The sequence below is a fragment of the Myotis yumanensis genome, unplaced genomic scaffold (assembly GCF_028538775.1).
Source record: "Myotis yumanensis isolate MYYU_CA2020_CCGP unplaced genomic scaffold, mMyoYum1.0.hap1 SCAF_5, whole genome shotgun sequence".
NCBI lineage: Eukaryota > Metazoa > Chordata > Mammalia > Chiroptera > Vespertilionidae > Myotis > Myotis yumanensis.
The window spans coordinates 30,716,563-30,735,531 of record NW_027223756.1 but is presented as its reverse complement, the minus strand read 5'-3'; the positions used below and the strand labels follow the sequence as shown (position 1 = coordinate 30,735,531).

At 37.3% G+C, this 18,969-nt stretch overlaps 1 protein-coding gene across 2 annotated transcripts; it reads right to left on the bottom strand.

The window, feature by feature from the left end:
* Nucleotides 1-479: 479 nt before the first annotated feature.
* NME5 (NME/NM23 family member 5) lies at nucleotides 480-18,775 on the bottom strand. Of its 2 annotated transcripts, none has more exons than XM_070417148.1 (6): nucleotides 18,755-18,775; nucleotides 17,766-17,940; nucleotides 12,384-12,589; nucleotides 11,045-11,145; nucleotides 4,644-4,762; nucleotides 480-692 (listed from the first exon to the last, which is right to left on the bottom strand). In XM_070417148.1, exons 2-6 carry the CDS (start codon nucleotides 17,892-17,894, stop codon nucleotides 609-611), a joined length of 639 nt encoding a protein of 212 aa, XP_070273249.1. In that variant the 5' UTR covers nucleotides 17,895-17,940; nucleotides 18,755-18,775; the 3' UTR covers nucleotides 480-608. The 2 variants fall into 2 exon arrangements, with proteins under 2 accessions (XP_070273249.1, XP_070273248.1); XM_070417147.1 differs by lacking the exon at nucleotides 18,755-18,775 and adding an exon at nucleotides 18,511-18,735.
* Nucleotides 18,776-18,969: the final 194 nt, after the last annotated feature.

Below are 18,969 nucleotides of genomic sequence, written 5' to 3'. Positions count from 1 at the left end.
ATAGGGAGCATACAGGAGGCACCGGATCAATGATTCTCTCTCATCATAGATGTTTCTATCTTTCTCTCCCTCTCCCTTCCCCTCTGAAATCAATACAAATATATTTTTAAAAATCATACCCTAACCCTATATTTTACCTTAGATAATCTTATCTGCTACACAAAACACTACTATTCTTTTAAAAGGTATTTTTAACAAATAATTTAAAAAAACAATTTATTTCACATGTAGCTACTTAAACCCTTAAGAACTATGGTTGTTGTTGTTGTTTGTAATGAATTAATTAATTTATTGTCTAAAGTTTTACATATGTCTTTTTCCACAATTGACACCCCCCCCCCCCCCACCATTCCTAGCCCAGGCAAGCCCCACCACCCCAGTGTCTGTGCCCATTGGTTATGCTAATATGCATGCATACAAGTCCTTTGGTTGCTCTCTAACCACCACCCCCTCCCCCCCCCCCGCCATTTGTCTCTGGGTCTATTCTTGTTCATCAAATTATGTTGATCATTATATCCCACATATGAGTGAGATCATATTTGTTTTTTAAGTAGAAGCATGCCTTTAAAATGAGATCGTTCATGATTTGTTCTTTGGAGGACTTTATTTTAATAAGGTTCTTCTACAACTGGATGGTGACAAAGTTTAGGTTTGTTGGGATTATTTTTCAACAGCCAATCAGCTAGCCAAATCTATGGAAAAAAGAAAAGATACCTTAACTTAGTAAATATTTACATATTTCCTTCAATATATAGTATATCAATTTAAACCTAAAACAGTTTTCAAAATCACTCTAAGAATAATGAAAAAATGACCATAAAAAACTGAAACACTAAATTTTACAGTATGTAAGATTGTCAAGTACAGATCCAAATTGGAAAGGAAGAAGTAAAACTATTTCCACTTACAAATGATATGATCCTACATATAGAAAATCCCAAAGAATCCACAAGAAAGCTACCAGAGCTAATAAATGAATTTGGCAAAGTTGTAGGTTATAAGATCAACACGAAAAAAATCAGTTGTTTCTATACATTGCTAACAAACAATCCAAAAAGGAGATTAAGAAATCACTTTCATTTATAATAGCACTGAAAAACCAGTATCTAGGAATAAATTTAACCAACTTGTATAACTGAAAACTATTAAACACAGCTGGTATCCTATGTTGAAGTTGGCTTTTTGCAGATCTTGGTGTTAAAAGACAAAAAACAAAAAACAAAAAAAAACAACAACCACCACATAGTTGAAAGAAATTTAAAGACCTAAATAAATAAAGACATCTGTGCTCATGGATAGAGAGACTTAATACTGTTAAGAAGTTAAATATCAATACTACCCAAACTGATATGCATATTCAACACAATCAATATCAAATTTCCAACAATCATTTTTGCAGAAACGGAAAAGTCAATGCTCAGATTTATATAGAATTTCAAGGGGGCTCTGAATAGCTAAAACAATCATGAAAAAGAACAAAATTGGAGGATTTTCTGACTTTGTACTTTCTTATTTCAAAATCTTCTTCAAAACTATAGCAATCCAAGCAGTGTGGTTCTGGCATATAGATAGACATATATAGACCAATGGAATAGCACTGAGAGTCCAGAAATAAATCCTAACACATATAAAAAAATTAATTTAAAATGGATTAACAGCTGAAATATAAGAGCTAAAATCATTAAAATCTTTTTTAAAATATATTTTTTAATTGATTCCAGAGAGGAAGAGAGAGGGAGAGGTAGAAACATCAATGATGAGAGAGAATCACTAATAGGCTGCCTCCTGCAGGACTCACACTGGGGATCGAGCACACAACCTGGGCACGTGCCCTGACAGGGAATCGAACCCTGAGCTCCAGATTCATAGGTCAGTGTTCAACCACTGAGACACGCCAGTCAGGCAACCATTAAGATATTAAAAGAACACATAGAAATAAATCTTCATCACCTTGGGTTTAGCAATGGGATTCTTAGATATGATACCAAAAGCATGAGCAACAAAATAAAAAAGATAAACTGATTTTCATCTAAATTTTAAAACTTTTTGGCATCAAAAAACATTATCAAGAAAGTGAAAAGACAACCAACCTACAGAAAGGGAGAAAAATTTAACAAATAGTATATCTGACAAGGGTTTGATACCTATAACATATAAAAAAACTACAACTCAACAACAACAAAAAATTAAAACTGGGCAGAAATCTTTAACTGGAACAGACATTTCTACAAAGCAAAGATACAAATGGCCAATAAGCACATGAAAAGATGCTCAACATAATTTACATTAGAGAAATGCAAATCAAAACCACACTAATAAACTATTTCACATCTACTAGGATGATTATAATGAAACAAAAACAGAAAAGAATATGTGTGGGCCAGGATATAGAGAAACTGGAACTCTCATACATTGCTAGTGGGAATGTAAAAAGTGGTCACTGTGGAAAATAAGTTGGTGGTTCCTCAGAAAGCCAAACACAGTATATGACTCAGCAATTCCACTCATAGGTATACGCCCCAAAGAATTAAAAACAAGTACTTAATAGATAATTGTGCACCAATGTTCATACAACATTAAACACAATAGCTAAAAGGTAGAAACAACCCAAGTACCCATCAACAGATGAATGAATAAACAAAATATTATATATATATATGGAATATTATTCAGCCGTAAAGGAATAAAATTCTGATACATACTACAACATGAATGAACTTTGAAAACATTATGCTAAGTGAAATAAGCCAGAAACAAAAGAACAAATATTCTATAATTCCATGTACATGAAATATAGAGAGGTTACTTTACTAGGGCATGGAGCAGTGGTTCTCAACCTTCCTAATGCCACGACCCTTTAATACAGTTCCTCATGTTGAGTTGACCCCCAATTTCATTGTTACAAATTGAACATAATTAAAGCATAGTGATTAACCACAAAAACAGTATGTAATTATATATGTGTTTTCCGATGGTGTTAGTCAACCCCTGTGAAAGCGTCGTTTGACCCCCAAAGGGGTCGCGACCCACAGGTTGAGAACCGCTGGGCTAGACACACCCTGGAGCCAACCTCCCACGGTCCCTCCTAGGCCGGCTGCACCTGGGACAGAGCCGTGGCTCAAAGGGCATCTGTAGAGTGAGCGGGGTCCCTCTGACAGGTTGGGTCCATTGGGCTGGCCTGTGGGGCCTGCAGGGATTGGGCTGAAACCAGCTCTCTGACATCCCCCAAGGGGTCCTGGAGTGCGAGAGTTGCTGTCACTGGGCAGTTCCTGTGTTGAGCATCTGCCCCCTGGTGGTCAGTGCACACATACCTACCGGCCAGTCTGCCGGTTGCTTAGCCTTTTATATATATAGATTCTTTCATGATATATTTTCCCATATGATCAACTGCAAACCTACTTTTACCTGTATATGCATATATTTTCTCATAAAGATTATACTAGAGGCTGGTAACAGCAATTTACTTCAAGGACCACAATTGGGTGGTTGAGGAACAGGAACAGCAAAGAGAGTTACTTTTCATTATATATCCTTTTGTGACCTTTGAATTATACTATATTCAAATATTACTTATTCAAAAATTAATAATTAAAATATAAAGCAAGTTCTTTAAGGGTCAATTTTAAATTATTTTTTATGTTTTGAATTATAATTCTACTTTCTGATTTCTTTCCGAATGAAATAATCTTGATATGTGAAAAGCTTTATGCTCAGCTGTTTATTGTTATAGTATTTAAGTAGCAAACAACTCAAACAGTAAAAGAATAATAATAAAGGCAATAAAAGAAAAATCATGTAACTATTTTTTTAAAATATATTTTATTGATTTTTTACAGAGAGGAAGGGAGAGGGATAGAGAGTTAGAAACGTCGATGGGAGAGAAACATCGATCAGCTGCCTCCTGCACACCTCCCACTGGGGATGTGCCCGCAACCAAGGTACATGCCCTTGACCGGAATCGAACCTGGGACCTTTCCGTCCGCAGGCCAACGCACTATCCACTGAGCCAAACCGGTTAGGGCAATCATGTAACTATTAAAATAATATCTATAAATATATATTTAAATATAGTAACATTTATGTCATGGCACTTGCCCGGGTTGTGGGCTCAATCTCCAGTGTGGGACATGCAGGCAGCAGCCGATCAATGATTCTCTCTCATCATTAATGTTTCTTTCTCTCTCTCCCTCTCCCTTCCTCTCTCTGAAATTAAAAAAAAAAAAAGTTACACATACAGAAGTATCTAAACTGTATATAAACGTTTTTAAAAATGACTCTCATGCCCAACCTGGTTTTGCTCAGTGGCTAGAGAGTCAGCCCATGAACTGAAGGATCACAGGTTCAATTCCGGTCAAGGGCACAAGGGCATGTACCTTGATTGCAGGCTCCATCTCCGGCCTGAGGTCGGAGTGTGTGCGGGAGGCAACCAATCAATGTGTCTCTCTCACATCAATGTTTTCCTCTCTGTGTGTCTCTCCCCCTCCTTTCCACACTCTCTAAAATCAATGGAAAAAAGGTGAGGATTAACAACAACAACAACAAAAACAATGATTCTCAGTACTTACACTGTTGCAAAGAATACAATGTTTGAGATATGAAACCTATATTCAATATTCTTTAGTGTGAATAAAAAGATTGCTTACACAAGGATCTGCTGGTTTTTGCTTACAAAGCTCTGTGAGTCCTTTAAGCAGAGTTGGTGTTACATATAAATTTAAATAGTCCTTAGCAGCTTGTCCCACTGGAATAGGCTCAACAATCACTGCAAATACAAATGTATCCCCATTAAAGCGAACATAAATGATGAAATATTATACAGTCATTTAAAAGTTACCTTCAAATAAATTTTAATGTCATGAGAAAACTTATAAAGGTTTTTAAGGGAATAGAACTGATACATAGCATAACAGTTGATTCAAAAACACACAAGCACACACATTAAAAAAATAAGACTACATAAGACTGGCAAGAAACATATCACAATGCTAATAGTAATCATGTGTAAGGATTCTGATTATTTTTTCAACTATATCCTTTTCTGCATTTTCATTTCCATGTTTTTTACAGTAAATGTTATAACACACAATGTTATGAAAAAGAAAAATATGAAGAACATGTAAAATCAGGGAGATTAATTCATTCCAAAAATTCCTGCCAACAAAATGACAGGTGCTTCGCAAAATGGTAGGTATAACAGTGAATAGTATGTAGTTCTTGCTCTCTTATAGACTACTGAATATACACATAAAACTTATATCTGTCTATATAATATGTATTAATATTCCTGCTCTTATTTTTCAGGTTTTTAAATGAATTATTTAAAAACTTGGGGAAATTTTAGTCTTTTCAGCCTTATTTGAACACTCTGGAGGTGAACCAGATTTGCAATACAAGAAAGAATATATTTATACAAGAAAGAATGTATTTTATAAGGCTGAGTAGATCTTTTGAGATTGACCTCCATCAATATGTTACTTTTAAAAAATTTATTGATTTTAGAGAGGAAGGGGGGGAGGGGGGGGGAGAGAGAGAGAGAGAGAGAGAAACATCAATTTGTTGCTCCACTCACCCATGCACTTATTGGTTGATTCTTATATGTGCCCTGACCAGGGAGCAAACCCACAACTTTGGCATATTGGGAAGATGCTCTAACCAACTGAGATACCCATCCAGTGCCCCAGGCCCTATTTTAAAAATGAAAATCGGATTATATCACTCCCATCCTTAAAATGCTTCATTGGCTCTTGCTTGCATATATAGTATAGTCAAGACAGGACTCCATATTATGGCCCGTAAGACTCTGCACCATGTCACCTATTTAACCTCATCTTATTTCTCTTACCAAGATCTTTTTTGTTTATAGAATGTGCTGTGTTATTTCCTGCTCATGATTTGAGCACATGCTATTCTGTCTGCTAGAACATTCTTCCCTTTACTCTGGTTAACCACTGCTTACTCTTTGGATCTCAGCTAAAGTCACTTCCTCAGTCAGACCTTCCTTACAGTCTACAATTGTTTTGTATAGCACTTATCACACAATAACTATGCAATTATTTGGGTAATTCTTATTTAATGGCTATCTTTCAAACACTAGACTATAAACTCCATGGGAGCACAGACCTCATCCATTTTTTATAATTTTTTAAAGTTTTATTGAGGTATAATTTACATATCATAAAACTCATCCATCCATTGAAGTATACAAGTGATATTTAATAAATATTTAGTTGCGCTATCATCACCATCATCCAGTTTTAGAACATTTTGATCACTCCAAAAGTATTTCCTTGTGTCCATTTGCAATTTCCCACTCCCACTCCTACCCCCAGCAACCACTGCGTTTCTTTCTGTTTCTAAAAATTTGCCTTTTCTGGACATTTCATATAAGTGGATTATATACGTAATATGTGGCCTTTTGTGCCTGGATTCTTTCACTTAGCATGTTTTGAGGTTCATCCATGTTGTGGCATGTATCATGTTCCTTTTAATTGAGTTGTATTCCATTGTATGGCTAACAGTTGGATTGTTTCCAATTTGGGGGTACATTAAATAATGCTGCTATAAAGATTCACGTGTCTTTATGTAGATGGATGTTTTCAAAATGGGTGGTAGATTCCGCCAGGAGTTGAATTGCTAACAGACTTACCTGGTTTCTTAATATTTTAAGAAACTGCCAAACTGTGTTTTTTTTTAAAGTGCTATAAGCCCTGGCCGGGTAGCTCAGTTGGTTAGAGCATCGTTCTGATATACCAAGGTTTCAGGCTCAATCCCGGTCAGAGAACATACAAGAATCATCCAATGAATGCATTAATAAGTGGAACAACAAATCAATGTTGTTGTTCTCTCTCCCTTCTCTCTCTCTCTCTCTCTCTCTCTCTCTCTCTCTCTCTTTCCCTCTCTCTCTCCCTCTCTCTCTCCAAATAAATAAAAATACAAAAGTGGCTGTAACATTTTACAATAATGTATGAGGATCCCAGTATTGCTATATCCTTACCATTGATTACAGCCATTCTAGTGAAAATGCCATGGTATCTCATTGTGGTTTTATTTTGCACTTCTCCAATTATTATGTTGAGCACTTTTTCATGTGCATATTAGCCATTCATATATTGTCTTTTGTGAAATGCTTATTCAAGTATTTTGCCCATTTTTTAATTGGGTTGTTTATTATTGAGTTGTAAGAGTTCTTTATTCAGAGTGGAGCAAAAGTAGGTTTACGGCACTAGCTGGTTTGACTCAGTGGATAGAGCGTTGGCCTTCAGACTGAAGGGTCCTGAGTTCGATTCCTGCCAAGGGCACATCCCAGGGTTGCAGGTTTGATCCCCAGTGGGGGGTGTACAGGAGGCAGCCAATCAATGATTCTCTCTCATCATTGATGTTTCCCTCTCTCCCTTCCTCTCTAAAATCAATAAAAATATATCAATGTTTTAAAAAGTAGGTTTATGGCTGGGAGTACATGAAACACAGTTTATTCTTGTATTATTATTTATTAATTACTGTATATTTTACACATGAACAACTATAAACCTACTTTTGCCCCACCCTTTAATTCTACTTCTTTATCTATGATTTGCAAATATTTTCTCCCAGCCTGTGGCTTATCTTTTCATATTCTTAATGATAGCTTTTGAAGCACAAAACTTCTAATTTTTATGTAGTCCCATTTATCAGTATTTTTTATTATGGACCATGCTTTATTTTTTTTAAGGAGTTAACATCCACCCAGGCCATTTTTTAAAAATATATATATTTTATTGATTTTTTACAGAGAGGAAGGGAAAGAGATAGAGAGTTAGAAACATCGATGAGAGAGAAACATCAGTCAGCTGCCTCCTGCACACTCCCCACTGGGGATGTGCCTGCAACCAAGGTACATGCCCTTGACCAGAATCGAACCTGGGACCCATGAGTCCACAGGCTGACACTCTATCCGCTGAGCCAAACCGGTCAGGGCTCAGGCCATTTTTTAAGAATATTTTATTGATTTCAGAGAAGAAGGGAGAGGGAGAGAGAGATAGAAACATCAATTATGAGAGAATCATTGATCAGCTGCCTCCTGCAGGCCCCCTACCGGGGATTGAGCCCACAACCCAGGTATGTGCTCTTGACTGGAATCGAACCTGGGACCCTTCGGTCTGCAGATCAACACTCTATCCATTGAGCCAAACCAGCTAGGGCTGGGCCATGCTTTTGATGTTATATGTAAGAACTCTGTCCAACTCAAGGTCATGAAGATTTTCCCCTTTGTTTTCTTCAAGATGTTTTTAGCTCTGACGTTGTAGGTCTATGAAACAAGTGTCTAAGTTATTTTCTTTTGCATGTGGATGTCCAGTTGACATCTTGATAATACTGACTCTTCTGATCCATAAACATGGGTGTCTACTTATTTAGATAGTCTTTGATTTCTCTCAGCAATGTTTTGTGCTTTTCAGTGTACAAGAATTACACTCGTTTTTAAAATTTATTCTTTTTTAAAAATATACTTTTTTTATTGATTTCAGAGAGGAAGGGAGAGAGAGAGAGAAACATCAATAATGAGAGAGAGTCATTGATCAGCTGCCTCCTGCACACCCCCTACTGGGGATCGAGCCCACAACCCGGGCATGTGCCCTTGACCATAATCAAACCCGGGACCCTTCAGTCCGCAGGCCGATGCTCTACCTACTGAGCCAAACCAGGTAGGGCTAAAATTTATTCTTAAGTATTTTCTTATTGTTAATGCTATTGTAAATAAAATTATTTCCTTAACTTCATTTTTGAATTATTTCTACCTCATCTATTTTTGCTGACCATTTATCATTTGTCTCTGGCATTTAGGGCTAAATGAGGTCATGAGAATAAAAAGTGTTTTTATGTTTCTTATGTTGATAAACTTTCATTGCACTTTTTAATGACATTTATAATTTATACATTGCATTGAATATTTTCATAGGCTTTTAGAATAAGATCATCTTGAGAGCAGGGACATCTTATTTGACTTTATTTTTATTAAGTTGGTAACTCAACAAATTTGTTGAATGAATGGAAGGTAGCAAAGCTTTACCAGCCATCCCTATTAAAGGGAAAAGGAAGAGCACTAATTTTTTTAAGGGTTAGCAATATGTTTTTGAATATCTTTACAACTTGCTTTAGCCACTCACCATATAGGGTTTTGCACATAGTTCTTGACTGACTGCTAAACAAGATGGAGCTCATACCACAAACTCTGAGAACTTATGCCAAATAACTTCATATTCCCACAGCAAAAGATCTGCAATGTGGTAGGTAATTAATCACTTATATGTATCCTATAACTGCTGATTCTCAAATGTCTAACTGTATCTTTTAAATTCATATCTAGAGGATTAATTAATGGGTTAAATAAAAGGCAATCTAAAATAACAGTTTAGGGATATAACCTTATGAGTAAGAAGAGCTTCCAAATTTATCTTCTACTTAAGATAAAGTGAGTTTTTATCCTTTTTAGTTAAAAGCTAAGGAGGAAAAATCTAATTCATTAGTAGGACTAAATCTAAAGTACTACAACATAAAAAAAAAAAATTGATGTTGCCCAGCTGGCGTGGCTCAGTGGTTGAGCATCGACCTATGAATCTGGAGGTCACAGTGTGAATTCCGGCCAGGGAACATGCCTGGGTTGCAGGCTCGATCCCCAGTAGGGGGTGTGCAGGAGGCAGCCAAGCAGTTATTCTCTTTCATCATTGATCTTTCTATCTCGCTCTCCCTCTCCCTTCCTCTCTAAAATAAATAAAAATATATTAATAAAAAGAAAACAAAAAACACACAAACTGATGGTTGAGATATGCTTCAAAATAATATGGAAGCAGGAGAAATAGGAGCAGGGGTTACAGATGAAATAAGATTGACCATAACTATTAAAATTGGGTGATGGGTTCATTAGGGGTTTATCATATTATTCTGCCTACTTTTGTGTATGTTGGAAATTTTACACAATAAACAGTTGTGAAGAAAACAACACCTTAATACAATGGATATGTGACAGAAATTAGATCAGTAAGATTAAATATAAGTAGGCAAATACTTTTGGATACAAATATCTATAAAACAATTTTTGTTTAAAAATCAGGACTTTTAAATACCCAAGTTAGTTTTCTGTTTTCTTTGAATAAATATTCAGTATAAAATAGAGAGGAACAAGTCTAAGTGAGTTAGAAAAGAAATAACATGCAAAAAAAAAATTCAAAACTACCTGATGCTTCGCATTTTGTCTTTATAATGAAAATCAGCAAATTTTGTCTTAAAATTACTGAAAACAAACTAAAAACCTCAGTGTTGTCCTCATTGTGCCTACTTCTAAAAGATTTATAGCCCAAGCTGGTTTGGCTCAGTGGATAGAGCATTGGCCTGCGGACTGAAGGGTTCCGGGTTCAATTCTGGTCAAGGGCACATGCCCGGGTTGTGGGCTCGATCCCCAATGTGGGGTGTACAGGAGGCAGCCAATCAATGATTCTCTCTGATCCTTGATGTATCTATCTCTCTCCCTTCCTTTCTGAAGTCAATAAAATATATTAAATAAATAAATAAATGATTTATAATCTCTATAACAGGATGGAAACAAACAAAAAAGGCCAAGAAATATTAATTTCACAATTGCATGTGTGCTGGACAAACAGTAAACTGTTAGAGAAAATGGTAAACCAATCATAATTTCCAAGGAAGATTCTTTTTTTCATATGTAACAAACTTCACTGATGCATTATAGATAACTCAAAGGAATTACAACACAGAAGGAGAAGAGAAACCCTAAATATTTCTAGTCCAAGAGAAAAAAAATTAAACTGTTCTCAAAAGATTTCCTAGAAGGCACAATTTAGTTCTGAAGATAAACTTTGAGTTTAAACTTTCCAATTTAGTTCTGAAGATAAACTTTGAGTTTTCTATTCTTGGCTTTAACTTAACTACAACTTGAAAATACGACAAAATATATTGGAGGAAAGCAATTACTTTTTTCCTAGTTACACCCAAAATAAAAGAAAAAGCAAACAATAAGGAGATGCAATTGACTAATTACTCATCTATAACTCACCTTCAGGAAACATGAATCGAATTTCTCTTTCGGCTGCAGCAAAATCATAACTCCCATGAAGTGCATTCCTTAGGTCATCTGTGCCATAAATTGCCCGTAGACTAAAAGCAAGTTAGAGATGATGACCATCCTACCTGACAACCTTTTTCTTACTTTTCACATATGCATCCTATTTAGGTATTTTACAAAAGCTTTGCCACTTCTCACATATGGTTTTAAGCTTGAATTCAAGCTTTAATCTATCTAGATGAGGGTCAAATATCTTTAAAATCTTCAGGAGGGATACACTGGGAAAATAGGAGTTCGCTGGATGAAAAAGAGGTGTTTTGTGAGAAGTGAAAAAGCAGTATCAATTCAAAAGTGCAAGAACTCGCCTGGCTGGCGTGGCTCAGTGGTTGAGCGTTGACCTATATGAACTAGGTGTTCATGGTTCAATTCCCAGTCAGGGCACATGCCCAGGTGGCAGGCTCGATCCTCTGTGTGGGGTGTGCAGGAGGCAGCTGATCAATGATTCTCATCATTGATGCTTGTGTCTCTCTCTCCCTTCCTATCTGTAATCAATAAAAATGTATTTTTTTAAAAAGTGCAAGAATTCAATGTCCACTGGTTTCTAGACATTAATGATAATGCTGGAAATCTTGATTTCTGGTCCTATATTATCAATATTATTTCAAAATACCACACCAATTTTCTCACGAAAAACCCTAGTTCAGTGGTAGTTTAATTCCAGGATAACAGAATACAGTTAATCAACCATAAACAGACATTCCCTGAGACCTTTTGCGTTATTTGGTATTAAGATACAGATTTAAATAGTTAAAACATAAAATGGACCTCTCTGCCACCCCAAAAAACCAAACAACAAAAAAACAGTTAAATTGAGGAAAACTTTCAAATAAAAGAAAATCCCTATTACAATGAAATCATTTTTTTTTCATTTTCATAGTTAGATTGCATTTTTCCCTAGGAAAATTACCTGAGGGACAGCGTAATGGCGAGGATGACTCTTAAGCACATAGTGGGGTTAGAAATGTTGTCCCATTATTTCTTTATCTAGGCACTTGTCTAAGATCAAAATTTCACCAGATCCTCTCCCTAGTACCTTCAACACATGCTCACTGTTCTCCCCCATCTCGTCCCTCCCATGTTCATTAATGCATATTGCCCTGCGACTAGTCCCATTTTCACTTCCTTTGATGCTCCTAGTAGTTATGTTAAGTCTTAACTCTGGAATTTTTGCTTTTAATTTTGATACCTCTTTATGACTTAACAATAAAAAGGATGTATGGTTTTTATCAAAAAAAAAAAAAAAGAAAGAAAGAAAAAAAAAGAAAATTACCTGTCTGGGTGTGTCTCCTTAGCTACTAAGCTATTACTTGGCCCCAAAAGTTCTTTCCAGTAAGAGATGGCTTTATGTCTAGCTAATATCATGGCAACAAGTGGTCCAGAACTCATATAAGCTGTTAAGTTGGGGAAAAACATTTTTCCATACTGTTCCACATAAAAGTTACTACAATGCTCAGGGCTAAGCTGTAGTTTTCTTCTCTATAAGAGAAACAAAATCAACAAAAGCATTTAAAGTGACAGCTCAATAATACCTGGTTAAGTCATTAATAACTTGAAATTAGTACCAACCTGATTACAAATTTGACATTTATTTTTGTCTTATGAAGAAAGGATGAGGTAAGAAAATTAAATGTAGGATGTAAATAAAATTATAAGAATTATTTAACCAACTTAAGAAAAACTATTCCATCAACACATGCTTTTTTTTTTAAAAAAAAATATGTTTTATTGATTTTTTACAGAGAGGAGGGGAAAGGGATAGAGAGTTAGAAACACCGATGAGAGAGAGAGACATCGATCAGCTGCCTCCTGCACACCCCGCTCCCTCCTGGGGATGTGCCCGCAACCAAGGCACATGCCCCTGATCGGAATCGAACCTGGGACCCTTGAGTCCGCAGGCCAACGCTCTATCCGCTGAGCCAAACCGGTTAGGGCAACACATGCTTTTTAAAAAAATATATATTTTTATTGATTTCAGAGGAAGGGAGAGGGAGAGATAGAAACATCAATGATGGGAATCGAACCTCTGACCCTTCAGTGTACAGGTCAACATTCTAACCACTGAAGCACACCAGCCAGGGCAGTATTTTGTTGATGTATACTCTGTGTACATTAAAGTAACAAAAATGGACCTTAGAATATTCCAATTCATTCTTCTTATCTATTTGTGGTATTTTCCTATTTATTGTGAAATTTTCCTACAGTATTTTAAGGGAACTGGTCTCACAGTGGCACTTAGAAATAATATGCAGTGGTTTCAAGATGGCAGCAGAATAGGTGGATCTTTCTTGCACTTCCTCCCAGAACCAAACTGGAAATAAAACTAAACTGGGGAACATTCACCCTGAGGACTAGCTGAAGAGGAGATTTTTAACAAGAAAGTACAGAAACTACCTCAAGACTGGTACGAAAGGCTGGGTCAAGAGAGGGACTGGCCCAGCTCCGACAGGCTGCAGGCCAAGGGTAAGGAGGGATATCTAGGTTGTGGGGAGTTTTCCTGGAGAGGAGCAAGGCCTGGACCACACGCCAAGCTCCTTAGCCCAGAGCACCAGAGCAGAGAACAGTGATCCACATAACAACCAGCTGTGAAAGGTATCAAGGCGTCTATCCATCAGGAGGAGAATGAACCTATTAGAGATAAAGCCACACCCAGCAAGTGTGCTCAGTGGATGAGCATCAGACCATAAACCAAGAGGTTCTGGGTCCCATTCCCGGTCAGGACACATGCTTGGGTTGTGGGCCCGATCCCCAGTATGGGGCATGCAGGAGGTAGCCAATTAATGATTCACCATTGATGTTTCTTTCTCTCCCTCTCTGAAATCAACATATATTTTTAAAAACACCTATATATGTCAGTTCCTATTAATACATACATTAGATATACTAATACACATATTGATATAAAGTAGGACTGTTGAGTAATAGGGTATGCCATCTGTAATAACGATAGAAACTTGCCAGATTCCCTACCACAGGGCCATGTCATGTACTTCTATATTTTTGACAGATGCTTTCTCAGTGTTATTTTAATTTGCTTTTTTCATAGAGATTGAGTATCTCTTCATATGTTCAAGAAGCATTTGTTTTCTTTTTTTAATTGATTTTTGAGAAAGAGGAAGGGAGAGAGAAACATTGATTTGCTGATCCACTTATTCATGCATTCATTGGTTGATGCTTTTATGTACCCTGACCAGGGATCAAACCTGTGACCTTGGGGTACTGGAACCACACTCTACCCAAGTGAACTACGGGGTCAGAGCCAAGAAGCATTTTTCTTTCTCTGTGATCATCTACATGTTCTGCCAATTTCCAGCTGAATTTTTATCTTTTTCTAGGAGGTCTTTCTATATTAGGGAGATTAGGGATATGAGTTGCAAACCTTTTTTTCAAGTTTGTCATTTGTGTTTTGACTTTGCCTACGGTGTTTATTTGGTCATGCAGAAGTTTTTTATGTTTATAGTCCTATCAATCTTATCTTTCATGGTTCCTAGACTTTAAGTCAATGTAGAAAAGGCTGTCCCCACTCCAAGAATAAAGAAAATCATCTTGCCCTAGCTGGTTTGGCTCAGTTGATAGAGCATTGGCATACAGACCAAAGGGTCCTGGGTTTGATTTTGGTCAAGGGCATGTACCTTGGTTGCAGGCTTCTCTCTGGCCTGGGCCCTGGTGCAGGAGGCAACCAATCAATGTGTTTCTCTCAGATCGATGTTTCTCTCTGTCTTTCCCTCTCTCTTCTATTCTCCCTAAAAAATCAATGGAAAATATTCTAGGGTGAAATTAACAACAAAAATTTTTTAAAAAAAGAAATTCATCTTTTCTTCTAGAATATATATTGTTTATATTTTTAATATTTAAATTTCAGAATCATTTGCCATTTATCCTGGTGTATGTAGTATAATACTTGAACCCAACTTTTAAAAAAAATCACAAATAGGATTTTTTTTTTAATATATTTTATTGATTTTTTACAGAGAGGAAGGGAGAGAGATAGAGAGTTAGAAACATCGATGAGAGAGAAACATCGATCAGCCGCCTCCTGCACACTCCCTACTGGGGATGTGCCCGCAACCCAGGTACATGCCCTTGACCGGAATCGAACCTGGGACCCTTCAGTCCGCAGGCCGACGCTCTATCCACTGAGCCAAACCGGTTTCGGCACAAATAGGATTTTTTATTTGTCACCATTAAATGTCTGAATTTTAAACAGATTCTCAGACTGGGGGCTCATATCCATTAGCTCATTCAACTTTAGCACCTGTCTGATCCCCAGTAGCTTTTCAAGAACTGCTACCTTCACTATGAAGCTCCATGAGTTTTCCCAATTCAAATTTGAACTTCTTCAGCATTTTGACTTTTCTTACAAAGACATCATGGAGAGAATAAATAGATTGGTAAGCTTTTTCTGCCTTTTCTAATGCTATCTGGAATCAATTAATTGACCACTTCTTTCAAGTCATTTGTTTGCACCTCTTGGGTCATGATTTCCATCAGGTTCTGGATTTGGTGGACCTGTTGATGCTGAGCTTAAGAGTCTTCCAAATCTGATTGTTTCAGTTTTTTATAAAATAAAAACAACAAAGATAGATGAAGCAAATAACTATTGCTAATCTTGACATCAACATGAGCTTCTATCATGATCTGCCACTTTTTACCATTTTGTCACAGGTAAGATCCACGCCATGGAAATTAGTCACAGTTTTTGCCTAAACAGCTTCAGTAATTAGCTTGAATTTTCTAAATGCAACTTATCATTCTGCAGATCAGCTAGGCTCATTTCAAAAACATTACCCTTGAGACCATCAGATGTGATTTTGGTTTTCTTGAGTTCTCATGACTAGTGTTTTTCCAACATTTCTTTTTAAAAATTAATTCATTATTTATTTTTAACCCTCACCTGAGGATATTTTTTTCCATTGATTTTTAGACAGAGTGGAAGGAAGGGAGGATGGGACGGGGGTGGGGGATGGGGGCAGGAGAGAAACATCAAAGTGAGAGAAACACATCAATTGGTTGCCTCCCACATGTGCCCCTAACTGGAGCCAGGGATAGAACATGCCCTTGACCAGGAATTGAACCCTCGACCCCTTGGTTCAAGGGCTGATGCTCTAACCACTGAGAAAAACTGGCGAGGGTTCCAATATTTCTTATATTGAATATAGCTAGTGCTTTCACATCATACAATCTTTCTTAGAAAATGGGTCAACCTCTTGCCCTGACTGGTTTGGCTCAGTGGATAGAGCGTCAGCCTGCAGACTGAAGGGTCCCAGGTTCGATTCCGGTCAAGGGCATGTACCTTGGTTGCGGGCACATCCCTAGCAGGGGGTATGCAGGAGGCAGCTGATCGATGTTTCTTTCTCATTGATGCGTCTAACTCTCTATCCCTCTCCCTTCCTCTCTGTAAAAAATTAATAAAATTTTTTTTTTTAAATAAAAGAAAATGGGTCAACCTCTTTATTCTTGAGTCCCTTTTTGCCTCCTTTCATAAGAGACTGGTTCTTGCCCACCGCCATGGTGCTGCTCAGAGAGCCAAAAGGCCAATCCAAGTTTTTAAAAAATTGCTACTTGGTTTTCCTAACATTTATTAAAAAGTTCATTTTACCTGAGTCCTTTCATTACTATATGAAATATTTCCTTATACTTTCCTGTATTCTTTCCTTACACTTTCTTATACCATCCCTATCTTCAGCCTCCACCTATCCTAAGTTCAACTGATATCCCATTTCTTTCCTGAAGATTCTCCTTTTCATTTTTTAAAACATTGACTAAATAGGCAATATGACACAGTATAAGAGATTAAAAACTGGAATTTCAAATAAAAATGCTACAAGAAAGGATGATTAAACATATTAAATTCTATTTAATATTTTTTTACATTCATTTTTAAACCTCTACCAACTGCAGAAAAAGGCTTAAAACATTAAATGTTTGTAATGATTGAAAAAAAAATACAAACAGTCTCAAAGTCTATCAATAGAGGACCAAGTAGTCCAGCCAGTGTGGCTCAGTCCTGGAGCATGGATCCATGCACCAAGAGGTCATTGGTTGGATTCCCAATCTGAGAACCTGGGTTGTGGGCCCAATCCCCAGCAGGGGGTGTGCAGAAGGCAGCCAAACAATGTTGTTTCTCACATCATGTTATCTCTCTCTCCCTCTCCCTTCCTCTCTCTCTAAAATCAATACTTTTTTTTTTTTTTAAAGAGAACCAAGTAAATAAATTGTGGTTCATCCACACAGGGGGATATTACACAAAAGTTAGGACGAATAAGCTAGATTCAGATGTAATGATCTGAAATGCTATTTGAGGGATTTGTAAAGGTGGTCAAGAGAAGGGGATTGTCCTATTTTAAGGAGTGAGAGAGATACTTGTGAATGCATAGAAAATCCTGGAAGAACAGAAAGTGTTAAGTGGTTGCCCCTTTCTGAAGACTGGGATTTGGAGTGAGAGAGGAGGTAAAAGAATTTTATTTTTCATTTTACATATTTTGAAGTGTGAAAAAAAAACTCTAAAACTATCTCATGTAACTTTTATAGTTAGAAGAATAAACCTAAATTTAATGCTAAATACTATGGATCTAAATAGGTTAACACATTTACATAAACATAAAAAATAAAGATCAATGAGAGAAAATAACATAATCATGTCCCCAAAAGTTACCTGAACAATGGTGAATCCAGATCTGATAATAATATCTTGTATCTCCTCCTCTTTGTCAACAATATCTGGTTTGATAATGGCCAGAGTTTTTTCTACATATATCTGAAGTGGGGACATCGATAGTTCCATTCTGGTTTTTTGAGGTACAAGTTAAAGAGATTCTTGACGGTATCAACTGCAATGACATGCATTCCCCCGACCCAATTAAATGTAATTGTGATTAAGAACGGCATTATTAAGTGCTTGATCTTATTAATTTATAAAGTTAGAAACTGCAATATATTTTTCTATAAGCAGTGTCTTTGATACAGGCATACATGGGAGATATTGCAGGTTCTGTCTCGAGTATCGCAATAAAAGGTGTGATCTTTTTTGCTGATGGAGGGTCTTGCCTTCAGTTTGTAAAACATGCAATACCTGTGTAGCGCAGAAAGCAAGTGCAATAAAAGGAGGTATGCCTGTATACAATTTCTACTCTGTGGTTGTGCCTTGGGATTTCCTGAACACTGTCTTTTCTTCTCCCCGTCTCCCCCATCATCACTATTTATCCCCTCTATGCCCACTTCCACCTGCACCCCACCCCATCCCTCCGCAATCATTACACTACTGTCTATGTCCATGAGGATTGAGCAAAAAAGAAAGCGAGAGGAGAGAGGGAGAAGGGGGGGGGGGAGGGGGGAGAGAGAGAGAGAGAGAGAGAGAGAGAGAGAGAGAGAGAGAGAGAGATTGATTGATTCCTAAATACTTTCAATGAGGTGGAGATGCCACACGGCAACTTGAAGGCTGGAAATGGCGAAGATTTTAGGCGCAGCAACCGGAGACTGTGTAGGCAACTCTCCGCGATACAGCGACAGGTTCAGCGCCCCGGCCCGTCAGGATGACTATGCATAGTAGGGTCTGGATGGGTTGGAAAGTAGGATCCCAGGTCCCCTGGACCTCTCCCAGCCGCAGCCGCAGATTCTGAGTCTGAGGTTGGTCTGGGCACTCACCTCAGTGCTAACACGTCCTGTGCGACCACTACTGGTTGCTAGGAGACGTGAAGCCCAGTTTAGGGACGGTGGCTGCAGAGTGTCAATCCCAGCAGCCCGTTTCACAGCCTCTGGAGGGCTCCTCTTAATCAAGGGAGCCAGCCACAGGCATTTTTATTCCCCTTAAGAATCTTAGCGTACTAGACATTTTCTTACATTTTCGTCATAATTTAGCT

Coding starts and splice junctions, on each gene's coding strand:
- NME5 (XM_070417148.1), bottom strand. CDS start 17,894: ATGGAACTATCGATGTCCCCACTTCAGATATATGTAGAAAAAACTCTG. Junction 11,146..12,383: donor AAGGAGACACACCCAGACAG/GTAATTTTCTTT, acceptor ACTTGCTTTTAG/TCTACGGGCAATTTATGGCA. Junction 693..4,643: donor AAAAACCAGCAGATCCTTGT/GTAAGCAATCTT, acceptor TTTTTTCCATAG/ATTTGGCTAGCTGATTGGCT.